At 52.2% G+C, this 14639-nt stretch overlaps 1 protein-coding gene across 1 annotated transcript in view; it reads left to right on the forward strand.

Moving 5' to 3' along the window:
• Positions 1-10779, forward strand: part of SEPTIN4 (septin 4) — a 50178-nt gene extending 39399 nt beyond the window's left edge. The window contains exons 10-11 of the mRNA XM_077836448.1: positions 9670-9769; positions 10720-10779. Coding sequence (XP_077692574.1) covers positions 9670-9769; positions 10720-10779 — 160 coding nt within the window. The remainder of the gene's footprint in view (positions 1-9669; positions 9770-10719) is intronic.
• The last annotated feature ends 3860 nt before the right edge of the window (positions 10780-14639 follow it).

Consider the following 14639-nt stretch of genomic DNA (forward strand, 5'->3'; position numbering starts at 1 on the left):
CCCAATTGTAGGCTGTGGGGTAGCAACAGGAGGCTTTATTTGGCCACAGTACAGCGTGTGAACTGTCATGGGTTCCGTGGGGTGCGGCCTGGGACCGTGGGACCACTGTGCCCCCTTAACTCTCCCCAGGCTGGGCTGTCTCTCACTATGGTTTGCTAGTGAAAAGCAGCAAGCCCTTCCAGGTGCTGTGATCACTCAGCACAACAGCATGTGGAGCCCCACACCCAGCTAGAGTGCAGGAATGCTCCCAGAGCCACTCATGAATCACACAGAGAAGGCACCAGCTCCTAGCCTTGTACCTCAGGAATATACCGTCTTGCACTGCTCAAGATGAGCACTGCAGATTTATTAATTGGTTCACCACTTCGTCAATGGAAGGTGGACATACACCAGCCTTTGCAGAACTTGAACAGATTTGCCACACACTTCATACAGACTCACTGGTAAAGATAAACAGTAAATCAAATTTATTGACTACAAAAGATAGATTTTAAGTGATATTAAGTGATAGACAAAAAGTCAGAGTTACCAAAAGAAATAAAATATAAGCACGCAGTCTCTCAACCCTGTTAGACTGGGCAACAACTAGACTAAGCAGTTTTTCTCACCACACTGGATATTGCAGTTCATAGTACACAGATTTCACCCTTGAAATCTGGGCCAGTCCCCTCAGTTGGAGGCTTCAGAGTGTCCTTATTGCTTGCAGCGTAGGTGGGTGAAGTAGAAAGGCCAAGCATGGCCCCCCTTTGTTCAATTTTATACCCCCAGTCCATGTGCTTGTAGAACACAAGTCCAGGCATGTCTGGGGGGCATTGCTGAGTCTCCAGGCAAGGTTAAGCAATTTCCCTGGTATCGCCTCATGCAGGTGAGTTACTGCATTGTAGCTCCCTTGCTGGACAATGGTTGTGGATGGGCTGTTTCACACCCTGCTCGGGCGCTGTGTTAGGGAAAAAAAAACAATTAGCCCTTTCCATACCACTCTCGGTGCTTGATTCGACTCTAGGATCCCACAGAATTTGCTCCGGGAGACAGTCAGTCCTACTCCTTGCATTCTTCCTTATCTTCAGTGATAACGGGCAGTTTCAACTGGTTTTGCAGCTGCTTTTTCAGCCTTCCTCTCAGGTCAGCTTGACCTTGGCCTAAGGCTTCAACTACTTTAATCACTTATGCTAAGCTAGTAACTTATGCTAAGTTATAAGAACAAACTTATTAAACATTCATATAAAATAGCATATAAGCCCTTTCTTATAACACGCTGGTCACTTTCCTTGCAGTTGCCTCTGGGGAGCTAATATCTGGCTGATTCCTCAACTTGCAGCATGTTTTAGTGACAACCATACAACACAATTCTCATAATATCATGACAGGTTTCAGAGTAACAGCCGTGTTAGTCTGTATTCGCAAAAAGAAAAGGAGGACTTGTGGCACCTTAGAGACTAACCAATTTATTTGAGCATAAGCTTTCGTGAGCTACAGCTCACTTCATCGGATGCATACTGTGGAAAGTGTAGAAGATCTTTTTATATACACACAAAGCATGAAAAAATACCTCCTCCCACCCCACTCTCCTGCTGGTAATAGCTTATCTAAAGTGATCACTCTCCTTACAATGTGTATGATGTATCATACACATTGTAAGGAGAGTGATCACTTTAGATAAGCTATGTATCATACACATACATGTGAAGTATCATACACATTGTAAGGAGAGTGATCACTTTAGATAAGCTATTACCAGCAGGAGAGTGGGGTGGGAGGAGGTATTTTTTCATGCTTTGTGTGTATATAAAAAGATCTTCTACACTTTCCACAGTATGCATCCGATGAAGTGAGCTGTAGCTCACGAAAGCTTATGCTCAAATAAATTTGTTAGTCTCTGAAGTGCCACAAGTACTCCTGTTCTTTTTGCATAACATCATGTGCATTTATGATACACATCTATGGATAGAGAAATGACTTTCAGCAGATCATAACCTTTCCCCTGATGCCTTACAAGGCCTGCTTTATATGTAATATCACAATTATATAAAAATAAGGAACATGGAGGATTACAGGGTGTTCCTCCAAGGTACAGAATGTCACACCTCCCCTCCTTAGTTTACTGCAAGAGGATTTAATCACTGACTAACTTGAAGGCAGTTTGTGTTATCGTAGAATCATAGAATCATAGAATATCAGGGTTGGAAGGGACCTCAGGAGGTCATCTAGTCCAACCCTCTGCTCAAAGCAGGACCAATCCCCAATTAAATCATCCCAGCCAGGGCTTTGTAAAGCCTGACCTTAAAAACTTCTAAGGAAGGAGATTCTACCACCTCCCTAGGTAACACATTCCAGTGTTTCACCACCCTCCTAGTGAAAAAGTTTTTCCTAATATCCAACCTAAACCTCCCCCACTGCAACCTGAGACCATTACTCCTTGTTCTGTCCTCTTCTACCACTGAGAATAGTCTAGAACCATCCTCTCTGGAACCACATCTCAGGTAGTTGAAAACAGCTATCAAATCCCCCCTCATTCTTCTCTTCTGCAGACTAAACAATCCCAGTTCCCTCAGCCTCTCCTCATAAGTCATGTGTTCCAGACCCCTAATCATTTTTGTTGCCCTTCACTGGACTCTCTCCAATTTATCCACATCCTTCTTGTAGTGTGGGGCCCAAAACTGGACACAGTACTCCAGATGAGGCCTCACCAATGTCGAATAGAGGGGGACAATCACGTCCCTCGATCTGCTCGCTATGCCCCTACTTATACATCCCAAAATGCCATTGCCCTTCTTGGCAACAAGGGCACACTGTTGACTCATATCCAACTTCTCGTCCACTGTCACCCCTAGGTCCTTTTCCGCAGAACTGCTGCCTACCCATTCGGTCCCTAGTCTGTAGTGGTGCATTGGGTTCTTCCGTCCTAAGTGCAGGACCCTGCACTTATCCTTGTTGAACCTCATCAGATTTCTTTTGGCCCAATCCTTCAATTTGTCTAGGTCCCTCTGGATCCTATCCCTACCCTCCAGCATATCTACCACTCCTCCTAGTTTAGTATCATCCGCAAATTTGCTGAGAGTGCAATCCACACCATCCTCCAGATCATTTATGAAGATATTGAACAAAACCGGCCCCAGGACCGACCCCTGGGGCACTCCACTTGACACCGGCTGCCAACTAGACATGGAGCCATTGATCGCTACCCGTTGAGCCCGACAATCTAGCCAACTTTCTACCCACCTTAAAGTGCATTTATCCAGCCCATACTTCTTTAACTTGCTGACAAGAATACTGTGGGAGACCATGTCAAAAGCTTTGCTAAAGTCAAGAAACAATACATCCACTGCTTTCCCTTCATCCACAGAACCAGTAATCTCATCATAGAAGGCGATCAGATTAGTCAGGCATGACCTTCCCTTGGTGAATCCATGCTGACTGTTCCTGATCACTTTCCTCTCATGTAAGTGCTTCAGGATTGATTCTTTGAGGACCTGCTCCATGATTTTTCCAGGGACTGAGGTGAGGCTGACTGGCCTGTAGTTCCCAGGATCCTCCTTCTTCCCTTTTTTAAAGATTGGTACTACATTAGCCTTTTTCCAGTCATCCGGGACTTCCCCCGATCGCCATGAGTTTTCAAAGATAATGGCCAATGGCTCTGCAATCACAGCCGCCAATTCCTTTAGCACTCTCGGATGCAACGCGTCTGGCCCCATGGACTTGTGCACGTCCAGCTTTTCTAAATAGTCCCTAACCACCTCTTTCTCCACAGAGGGCTGGCCATCTACTCCCCATGCTGTGATGCCCAGCACAGCAGTCTGGGAGCTGACCTTGTTAGTGAAGACAGAGGCAAAAAAAGCATTGAGTACATTAGCTTTTTCCACATCCTCCTGTCACTAGGTTGCCTCCCTCATTCATTAAGGGGCTCACACTTTCCTTGGCTTTCTTCTTGTTGCCAACATACCTGAAGAAACCTTTCTTGTTACTCTTAACATCTCTCGCTAGCTGCAGCTCCAGGTGCGATTTGGCCCTCCTGATTTCATTCCTACATGCCTGAGCAATATTTTTATACTCTTCCCTGATCATTTGTCCAACCTTCCACTTCTTGTAAGCTTCTCTTTTATGTTTAAGATCCGCTAGGATTTCACCGTTAAGCCAAGCTGGTCGCCTGCCATATTTACTATTCTTTCTACACATCGGGATGGTTTGTCCCTGTAACCTCAACAGGGATTCCTTGAAATACAGCCAGCTCTCCTGGACACCTTTCCCCTTCATGTTAGTCCCCCAGGGGATCCTACCCATCTGTTCCCTGAGGGAGTCGAAGTCTGCTTTCCTGAAGTCCAGGGTCCGTATCCTGCTGCTTACCTTTCTTCCCTGTGTCATTTCTCTTGTTATAGTTCTCTTGGCATCCAGCCATCAAGACCATGAGGCAGCGTGCCTCAGTTTCCCCCTCACACACAGCAAACCAGGTTTGTTATGGTTTCTCTATTGTGATAAGCTTTAAATCTGTTTACATGTATTAACTGAGAACTAGCGTTACCACAAGTTTTAACATCAGTATCAAAATTCTTGCCCCAAGATTTAAAATTAATACCAACATTGTTATAACAGATGGGCGTTTACAAGTATCATTATGACACCATGCCCTCTGTTCAGACAGTCTGGTTTGACGTTGGTTTGTTCATTACCCATAGTGTCCTTTGACTCTCTCCCATGTAATCAGGCACTGGTTTTTCTTTCCCTCCAGTGTTCCCCTATGCCTGGGTTCTTATTTTAATCATGTTTCTGGGATTTTGGTACCTCAGGATCTGGCAAGATAGATGTTTAGGGGGATCCTGCATATTGGCTGGCCCTTTGAGGAGCTGTCTCCCAACCGCAGGACTGTACATATGCAAAAAATCCAGCTCCCTTATTGGGGTTACCCTGTGTTTCCCCCTCCCAGCACCGAGTCCTTCTCTGCCCCTAGAGGGCTTTGATCCATGCTCTCTGGGCTAGGTGTGTTTACCCTTTGATCAGGTTCACCTTTTCCCAGCAGCTTTCCCACAGCTGCTTTCTGTTTCTCACCAGCCTGGGGAAGGACACCCACTTCTCTGTCAGTTGGGCCATTTGCATTCTCACAAACGACCATCTGGCAATTTCCTGGTCTCAACTCCTCTGCTGTCACAGGCGTTGGAGCTGCATCTTGATGTAAAGAGACACAGTTACTTTCCAAACCCTTATCAGAAATAGCATCCTGAAAAACTGGGACCCGGATTGGGGTACCCTCCGTCACCCCTTTCTCTGTCCCTGAGAAGTCAGCTGTGTGACTGTTCCCCTCTGGAAAGTCAGTTACGCAGTTCCTTCTCAAAACCTGGGTCACAGACTGATCAGATGCTAACTCACCCATTCAGTCATGAGCATCCTCTCTCAGGTGACCAATGAGGAGACATTCCTGTACTCCCACTGTTCCTTCCCCAGTTTCCTCCTCTAGATTCCCCTCCAAGACACATTTCTCTGTGCTCCCCAAGAAGGAATCCATCCCTTGTTCATCTGCAAAGCCCTGCCAGCTAACAACTGGGGTAGTTTCCTTAATCACTGGCAACACTTCTCCTGCCCCTGCTCCTGAGGGCATGTTGCCTTCTGCTGAAAAGGAGCTAGTCTCAGCCCACACCATACCTGGAAGCACCCTGCTTCCCTGTGTTACGGAGTCACAGGAATCCTCACCCACCTCAGTGGTTTCTGAGATTACCTCCCCCTTCTCTGGGCTCTCCTCCGGGACATATTTCTCTATGCTCCCTAGAATGGGGTTTGTCTCTGGTTCAGCTGCAACTTGCTGGACAATTCACTCCGGGGCAGGCATTACATCACCATCTCTTCCTGGTGTGGTGTTGCCTCCAGCTGCAATGCAGGAGCTGGTCTTGTTGTATGCAGGCCATAGATGGTCCCAACTGTGAATTTTTGGAGTGACAGGAATGGTTAGGGTCGGTGGTTTCTGGTTCTCCTTCTCTAGCAGGTCCAGTTCATGTTTTCTCTCTCTCTTTCTTCTCATTCTCTTTCCTTCTCCTCCGTGGCCAGTTTCTTTAGTGCTGAGACTGAGTCTCTGGTGTTCTCTCTCTTTTTCTGCAACCTGCAGTCTAAAAAACTCCAACTTTGCAAAGATTTCACTTCTTTCAGTCATTTTCCGCTTTTCTGTCCCTACTTCCCTTTCCCAAAATAACAAACTGGTAGCCTCCTCCTGACTCTCCTTAGCCACCACACTTAAAATCTTTACACCAGTGTATGAAGTGCAAATCTGGCTCAGTACAACAAGCTGTGTATTTCATCCTGCTCACAGTGCCACGGTAACGGGATCCCCGGGGTGCAGCCTGGACCATGGGAGCACTGTGCCCCCTGAACTCTCCCCAGCCTGGGCTGTCTCTCACAATGCTTTGCTACTAACAAGCAGCAAGCCCCTCCAGGCACTGTTATATGATTGTAGCTCATTGGGGCAGGGACGGTCTCTGTCTTCTGGGTTTGTACGGTGTCCAGCACAATGGGGTCTGGCCAGAGCGGGGGCTTTGGGCACGACCACATGTCAGATAATAAATAACTAAATCCCCTGGGGTGGGAGTTTGGTCAGTGCTCAGTGCTGCCCTTTCTCTGTGCCCGGTGAAGTCAGTGGGAAAACTCCTCCCGACGTCAGTGGGAGCAGAGCCAGGCCAGCGCTGAATGCGTCTGAAGATCCACCCCAAGGGGGCCACGATCTGTGACCAGTCAGAGCAACACCACCAAAGGATGGACGTGAACCAGCAGCAGGGTTCTCCCACTGGGGAGAGTCCAGTGCTCCATAGAGCCACAGCCTCTCCCCTTCTGCTGGCATCCCTGGGAGACAAGCCTGCCAGGTGCCAGTCGACGCCGAGCACTCCACAGGCTCAGTCCATAGAGCACAATGTCTCTCCTCGTTCTCCAGGAGGAAGTGGAAAACACCGCGCATGAAGAGACGTGCTTTGATTCATCCCCCAGAATGAGTTGCTCCAGCTGCCAGTTTAGTCTCTTACCTGGGGTGACCCCCCCCCGTCCCCCAGCGCTCTCCTGCTCCTCTGCAAACATGCTGCCTTTTTGTCTGCAGTTTGCTGTCTGTTGGGTAGAATTCGCTGCTGGGCAGAGGGCAAGCCCAGGGCATGGGCAGTGCTGAAGTGGCATGAGTTTAGGTGGGAGGGAAGCAGTGCACAGGCCGTGTGCTAACCCTCTGCACAGGGGTAACTCTCACTCCTCACTGAGCTCAGCCAGAGCAGTTTTTTCCCTTGGAGCTGTGCCTCATGTAGCGAGAGCATCACCATTGTTCTGTTCCAGACTCTTCTCCCACCGAGGAATCTCACTTTCTGTGAAATGGCCCCTTGCCCATGGGAAGCGCGGGACCATCCCAATCTGGCTGGGTTTATACAAATTGAGTTTCCTCCTAAAGAAATATATTTTGAATCCAGCAGATCCTGGAGCAAGAGCTTGCTAGGCAAGCACTGCCTGTTGTACAGTGAGTTTGCTGCTATATTGGTGAGCCACACAAGTGGCAAGGGGGGCTCTAGTCCTAGCACTTGCCCCCGCACTGGTCTTGGATTCTACTTGTCCTGGGCCCTCCCCGTTAACCTGGGCTTCTTTCAACAGCAGTTCTTATATGTCTACAAACTGATCATTTGATGGCAAGTATCACAGTCCCCAAGCTGTGTGACAGTGTCTGGCTGATGGGTCTGGATGTCAGCCAGTGGCTGAGAGAGGACACTGACCACTGATGGAGGGGAAGGGCCTTGCTAGGGTACCTGACCCACCAAAAGCACCGCAGATGCCTGTACAGGAAAAAGGAGTCCTGGCTGCTGATGGGCCCAGTCTGTCTGCAGAATGACAAGGGGAGGCCAGTGTGTGTTCCCCATAGGAGTATGCTCGGGGACACGCAAGGCCCAGTGAGTGGCAGGGACACCTTGTGGGACATCCTAACAATCTTGGATGCCCCACAAGGTGGCACTCATGCTCTTGTGGAATTTCCCTGATTGCTAGAGGAACAGGTCCCTGGCATCCCAGGGTGGTGCTCTGTGGTCCAGCCACATGGCAAAGCCTTGGGTGGATTATGTCGTACTGGGCCAGCGCATTTCATGTTGAGTCCTGTTGTGTGGATTAGAAGGCCGATCCCTACATGAGACATAGTATGTGTGTTAAGAAGAGCTGCCCCCACTGAGCAGGGCCTGGGTGTGTCCTTGGTGAAGGCCAGAGTGGGGGGGTGACCTGGGTCTCCGGCTAGCTGCTGACTGACCCTGGGATAAATGGAGGCAAAGCTAGAGACTAGGAGAGTATCTGCCATGAAGCAGCCAGGCTGCACTTGCCAGCTGGACCATTCCCGAGCATGGTGGTCCGAGGACACGTTAGCATCCTCTCTGGGTAGCTGGGTGTGACCACGGAGCCTGTGTGTCTGGGCCCTCTAGTGTGGGAAATGTAACATCCCCATACATCCAAATGGGGTCAAGCAGTGGCCCCAGAGCCCATCTGGCGGGCCCCTCAGCAGCAGGAGTGGAACAGGACTCTGTCACCTGCAGCACCAGCAGCCAGTGGCATGGGAGCAGCTCACCTGGGGACAGAGCTTTCTCAGGGGCTGGGTAGGGACTGTGAAACTCCCTTCCACTGGGACGAAGAACCTCCACAAACCTCGCCCCGTCCTGCTCCAAGTTGAGGTGCACTGCTTCAGCCTGCCTTCCCCAGTTGAAACCCAGCACTGCACAGCAGCAGGAGGGGGCCCGGGGCCAGTCACGTCATGAGTGCCTCTCTGGAAGCTACCAAAGTGATGGGCACAGTATCAATCCCTCTTGTGTGTGCGGTTTGCTGGGGCTTGACTTCTCAGAAAGAAGCCCCAGGGCTCACAGACCCAGTGTGCATATCCTCAGGTCACCCCAGGTGGGAGGAGAGGGAAGAGGCACTGGGGCCCTACCAATGGGCTCTCCCATCTCCAAGACCTGGCTCTTTGGCCAGGCTTTGAGTGGCAAAGGGGAGCTGCTCAGGTGTTAAGTGCGGGCCCCATCTGGGGGGAATTAGGAGCTTTGGCCTGTTCCGTCACTCCCCTCCCCCGACTCTGGGTTCTGGTAAATCCACCCCCTGTGTGTTTTGATTTTCTCTGATCTGCCAGTTCTCCAGCAAGATCCTACTGTGGGCCTGTCCCTTGTGATGGGAAGTCACCTGTTCACTCTCTGACTGTTGTGACGGGCAGGGGTTCTGTAGGGAGCAGGCCCTGCTCACTTCCCCTTCAAGCCGGCTGGCCCTGCGTGCTCCCCAGAAGGAGACGGGCCCGGCAGTGTGTGACCATGGGCAACGCAGACACCAGAGCAACTCTGAGGAGCCTTTGCAGCCACAGCCTGAGTCTGCCTTGGGGCGCTGTCTGTGGGCTCGCGTTCCCTAGTGCAGGTTGGGTGTGACACGCCGGCCTGTCAGCATGGTGCTGCTCTGCCCCCATTTGCGCTGGTGGCAACAGGGACACAGGGCACAGGAGCCTCAGGCCCAATCCTGCTTCTCTGGTGCAGGTCCCACTGGTGCAGTCTCGGAGAGACGGGAAGGTGCGGCTTGTGGGACACAGTCTCCCGTGGTTCCACCGCCCTTGTGCCATCGCTCTAAATGCCTCCTGCCCGGCTGGCCTGGCCTCCCCAGCGCACTGAGGGCCGTGCTAACTACCCATGTGTTTCTTCCTCTTTTGCCTTCTAGCAAACTGACGCGGGAAAGCGGGACAGATTTCCCCATCCCAGCTGTCCCAGCAGTGCCGGACTCTGAGACAGAGAAACTCATTCGGGAGAAGGACGAAGAGGTGTGTGCCGGGGCCGGGGCCTCTGTCTCCTGCCAGGGGCTGCACTGGAGCCACCCCCGCCCGTGGGAGGCCTGGTTAGAACTGAGAGCTGCACTCTCGCCCGCTCCCTGCATGCAACGGTGCTGGGCTGTGGCCCCCTCGCTCTCCATGGCAGCAGAGGCAGCCTGCAGCAGGGCCTGACACACTCCTCGCTTTGCGTATTTCCACTCCCCTCCCACTGGAGGAGCTAACAGAGTCCAGCTCCATCCACAGTGCAAAGCTGTCCACTGACCTTTGGCCTCCTGCAGCCATTACCACCTCCCTGGGTCTCCCTCCCACAGAACTGGGCTTTGGGTTCTTCCCCCCGAGGAATTAGCTACATCCTTTGAAGGTCGAGTTTGCTCTGCCCATGGTGCTAACCAGCTTGTTTCCCTGCTCTCGCTGGCCTTGGCACACCCCGAGGTTGGCCTCCTCTGCACATTCCAGGGACCTGCTCCCCTCTGCCAGCTCAGGACTGAAGATATGAGCTAAAGCCAGACCCGGCCTGGACCCCTTCTGCCTCACCAGCCCCTCCTTCCTTGCTGCATTGCTCTAATTAACTCCTGCCACTGGAGTTCCCAGGAGAAACCCCTCTCTCTGTATTCCCAAGGCTTTGCCTAGCTATGCTGGGCCTGCTCCTTGCCCCAGCACTCTTCACCATCAGCCCCCTTCGTGCAGGTGGATCGTTCAGAGTGGGCAGCATTGAACAGCCCCTACACTCCCTGTGCACAGGTATCAAAGAGCTACCCCAGTGTGAGGTGGGGGAGAATCAGGCCCTACGGTGACAGAGGACGAGTCTTCTGTGCTGTCACTCCCGCTGGCTGGCACAAGGGAGCACAACGGTTGTGTCCCGGTCTCCGAAGCAGAGTGCTGATGCCCAAGCAATGGGTGGCGGGGAGCTGGCCCTCACATGCTTTCTTATTCCATTTCAGTTGCGGCGGATGCAGGAGATGTTGCAGAAGATCCAGAGACAGATGAAGGACTCCCACTAGCCACCTCATTCCTCTCCAGCTCCCGCCCCACTTAGACCAGAAATGTTTACATCAAACCCCAGCCATCAAAGCCAGCTATGCTACTCAATACCAACAACGCACCTAGCACCTTCAGCTGACGCAATACGCCTTATTATGGACCCTCGCTGCGCTTTCCTCAGCGACCTACAGGAAATAAAGGCTGACCCGCACCAAAGCTTCTGCAGCCACCCTCCCCATGCCTACCTTGGCTTGGACTCAGCTGGCTTCCTTGGCAAGGCTCCTGCAAACCCAGCCTTGCCCACCTGCGGCTGCAGGCAGTCTTCCCCATGGTCTGACTCAGTCAGGCCCAGCCACTGGGCTGCTTCCCTCATGTTGAATGTGTGCAGAGCCGCATGTCTGTCTACAACCCCCCCCCCCCCCCCCCCCCCCCCCCCAGTGCTAAGTTTCACATATTTTCCCCTCAAGGCTCCTTCACAGTTGGGCCCCAGAGCAGGCCTCGTGCGGCAGGTGCAGGCCTGGGGCGTGGCTGATTGGTGCAGCGCAGTGGCCATGGCCGTGTGCCCAGGCTGCTCCCCAACAGTATGAGGAGCCAGTGAAGTCAGCATTTTGCAGTGGTTCCAGAGCAAAACTCTCAGTCCCCAAGGCAGCCTGTGGCCTGGCAGCTTATGCTGCAGGGAGCTCTGCTCTGCTCCCAGCAAAGCATGAGCTGCTCCCCCAGGGCCCTGCCCAGGCAGAGCGGATGTATGGGATATCGACACAGCAAGTGAAGGGGGGTTGTAGCAGACGTTGCATGCCCCCGTTAGCGTCCATCTAGCTAGCGTGGGTAACGACAGCAGCACAGGCTTCGACATGGACGAGCCACCCACGTAAAACTCTCCCAGGATGCTGGGTCCATACTCCAGTTAGCTTCACTACTTGCAGCCCGCCCTCACTATATTAAAACTAGTGCGGGTCTGTGTCCCCAAGCCACAGTCACACACCACTTGCTGGGCGCCTGTAACCTCTGTGGGCCCCCTCCCTCCTGGCCCCCAGCTGAGAGCCACCCTCAGGAACCTACTCAGGTCTTGGGACTGGTGGACCACATTCTGTTCTCTCCTACATGTGCTACGCTAGTGAGGCCAGTGGGCTCCATGCGTGGCACTCAGAGAAGAGCGTGGCCTCGTGGCACCGGTGGGAGAGGAGCAGAGAAGATAGAAACAGTCCTAGTGCCACAGAACCCATGTCCCATGGTGGTAAATATGCTCAGGAATATGCTTCCTCGAGGGACTGGACATCAGGATCCTCCAGTGCCCCCCGTCTGCTCTGCTAATCCTGGTGTGGCCAGGCAGCATCTCCCACGCCAGCCACTCCCCCCGCGGGGCAGTGAGAGACGGACAGGCACGCCTGGCCTAGCGATGGGAGCAGCGCTGTGTGTGCGAGCACAGGGCTGGTGCTGCACTGCTCACACGCACACGCACACTGCAGGGCCCTAGCCTGGCACAGGTGCCTACGCACACGTAGAGCAGGCACCAGGTCCCCTCCTGGCATGTGCACCCAGACGCTGCAGGGCCCCTCCTCTCTCCTGTGAGCTGGGTGATGGGGGCAGGAAGGCAGCATTTCATTGTGAGTTGTACATGGCAGTGCACAAGGAGATCCCTGACGCTAGGCCCTCCCAGAAATCCCCTGGCCAGGCAAGTTGCCCTTCTGTGCCCTGTTTCAGCCAGTGTCCTTGCCTTGTTGGGAGAGTCTCGATGAACCTCCATTGGCCATGCTGGAGACTAAGGCCCCGTTTCCAGTCTCCCATCCTGCAGTGTGCTGCACACCAGTCCGGGGACACAGCAGCTGACAGCTCCCTGTAACCCCCCTTGCTGATCACGGACTCCACCTTGCAAGGAGCGTGACTGTAGAAAACTGGTGGGTGAGGCCACAGACTCACAATGTCCAGAGTGGATTTCCCAACATCGTTGCAAAGAACAGGAACCAAGACCTGGGTGAGCTCACCCTCCCAGCCAGCTCTGGCAACAAGGTGGGGCCTGGAGACTGGCCAAACCATTTCAAGGACAGAAGCAGCTTTCTTCTATCCACACCCAGACCTCCACTCCCAGTGTCTTCTGCATTGTCTCGCAAAGTCTCCACTAAATATCACTCACAAATGCAATGGAAAACCCCTTTGTTTGCCTCAATCCAGATTAAAGACCTGCTCAGTTGTCCTCTTGGAGCTTCTTCCCCCTACAACTGACTTCTCTGGTTGTGCCCGGAGAGCATTCCTCATTCAGACAGTTGGTATTTCTATCCTTCTGGGACACCACAGATGGAGAAACCAGTTTGAATAAAATAGACTGACTTGAACCTTTGCCCAAAACTTGAACAAAACCTTTCCAGGGCTTCCCACGCTTGCTAGGCTGCCTGCATTCTGCCCCAAAACAGAGGTGTTGAAGAATGGAGAGGATCATTGTCCTGACAGCATCTCCAGCCCAGCAAAGCAAAGAAGACCAGAAATGTCCTGAGGAAGCTGGTTCTTGTGAGTCGTCCAGCCCAACTTTGCAGACTCACTAGGTTCAAGATAGTTTGGATAAATTCTGAGAAGCTTCCACCGTTTGGGTTGTGTCACTTTGGGGCGCAGTCCAGTTCCTTGAGGTGTTCCCATCACTTTCTCTGAATCCTGCCTCTGTCAGATGGTGACCAATGCCATCTGGAGAAAGATGGGTGATTCTTGTGGGTGTCCCTGTGTCACGTCAATCTCCATGCACAGACCCTGCACCAGCTGCTGTCTCTGGTTCAGCATCTCTTTAGCAAAGAGTTTGGGGTCCTCCCTTGGGAGGAGCCTACTTAGAATCATAGAAGATTAGGGTTGGAAGAGACCTCAGGAGGTCATCTAGTCCAATCCCCTGCTCAGAGCAGGACCAAGCCCACTAAATCATCCCAGCCAGGGCTTTGTCAAGCCAGGCCTTAAAAACCTCTAAGGATGGAGGTTCCACCACCTCCCTAGGTAACCCGTTTCAGTGCTTCACCACCCTCCCAGTGAAATTGTTTTTCCTAATATCCAGCCTAAACCTCCCCCACTGCAACTTGAGACCATTACTCCTTGTCCTGTCCTCTTCCACCACTGAGAATAGTCTAGAACCATCCTCTCTGGAACCACCTCTCAGGTAGTTGAAAGCAGCTATCAAATCCCCCCTCATTCTTCTCTTCTGCAGACTAAACAATCCCAGTTCCCTCAGCCTCTCCTCATAAGTCATGTGTTCCAGACCCCTAATCATTTTTGTTGCCCTTCGCTGGACTCTCTCCAATTTATTCACATCCTTCTTGTAGTGTGGGGCCCAAAACTGGACACAGTACTCCAGATGAGGCCTCACCAATGTCGAATAGAGGGGGACGATCACGTCCCTCGATCTGCTCGCTATGCCCCTACTTATACATCCCCAAATGCCATTGGCCTTCTTGGCAACAAGGGCACACTGCTGGCTCATATCCAGCTTCTCGTCCACTGTCACCCCTAGGTCCTTTTCCGCAGAACTGCTGCCTAGCCATTCAGTCCCTAGTCTGTAGCTGTGCATTGGGTTCTTCCGTCCTAAGTGCAGGACCCTGCACTTATCCTTATTGAACCTCATCAGATTTCTTTTGGCCCAATCCTCCAATTTGTCTAGGTCCCTCTGGATCCTATCCCTGCCCTCCAGCGTATCTACCACTCCTCCCAGTTTAGTATCATCCGCAAATTTGCTGAGAGTGCAATCCACACCATCCTCCAGATCATTTATGAAGTTATTGAACAAAACCAGCCCCAGGACCAACCCCTGGGGCACTCCACTTGACACCGGCTGCCAACTAGACATGGAGCCATTGATCACTACCCGTTGAGCCCGACAATCTAGCCAACTTTCTACCCACCTTATAGTGCA

This window comes from Eretmochelys imbricata, chromosome 17 (genome assembly GCF_965152235.1).
Source record: "Eretmochelys imbricata isolate rEreImb1 chromosome 17, rEreImb1.hap1, whole genome shotgun sequence".
NCBI lineage: Eukaryota > Metazoa > Chordata > Testudines > Cheloniidae > Eretmochelys > Eretmochelys imbricata.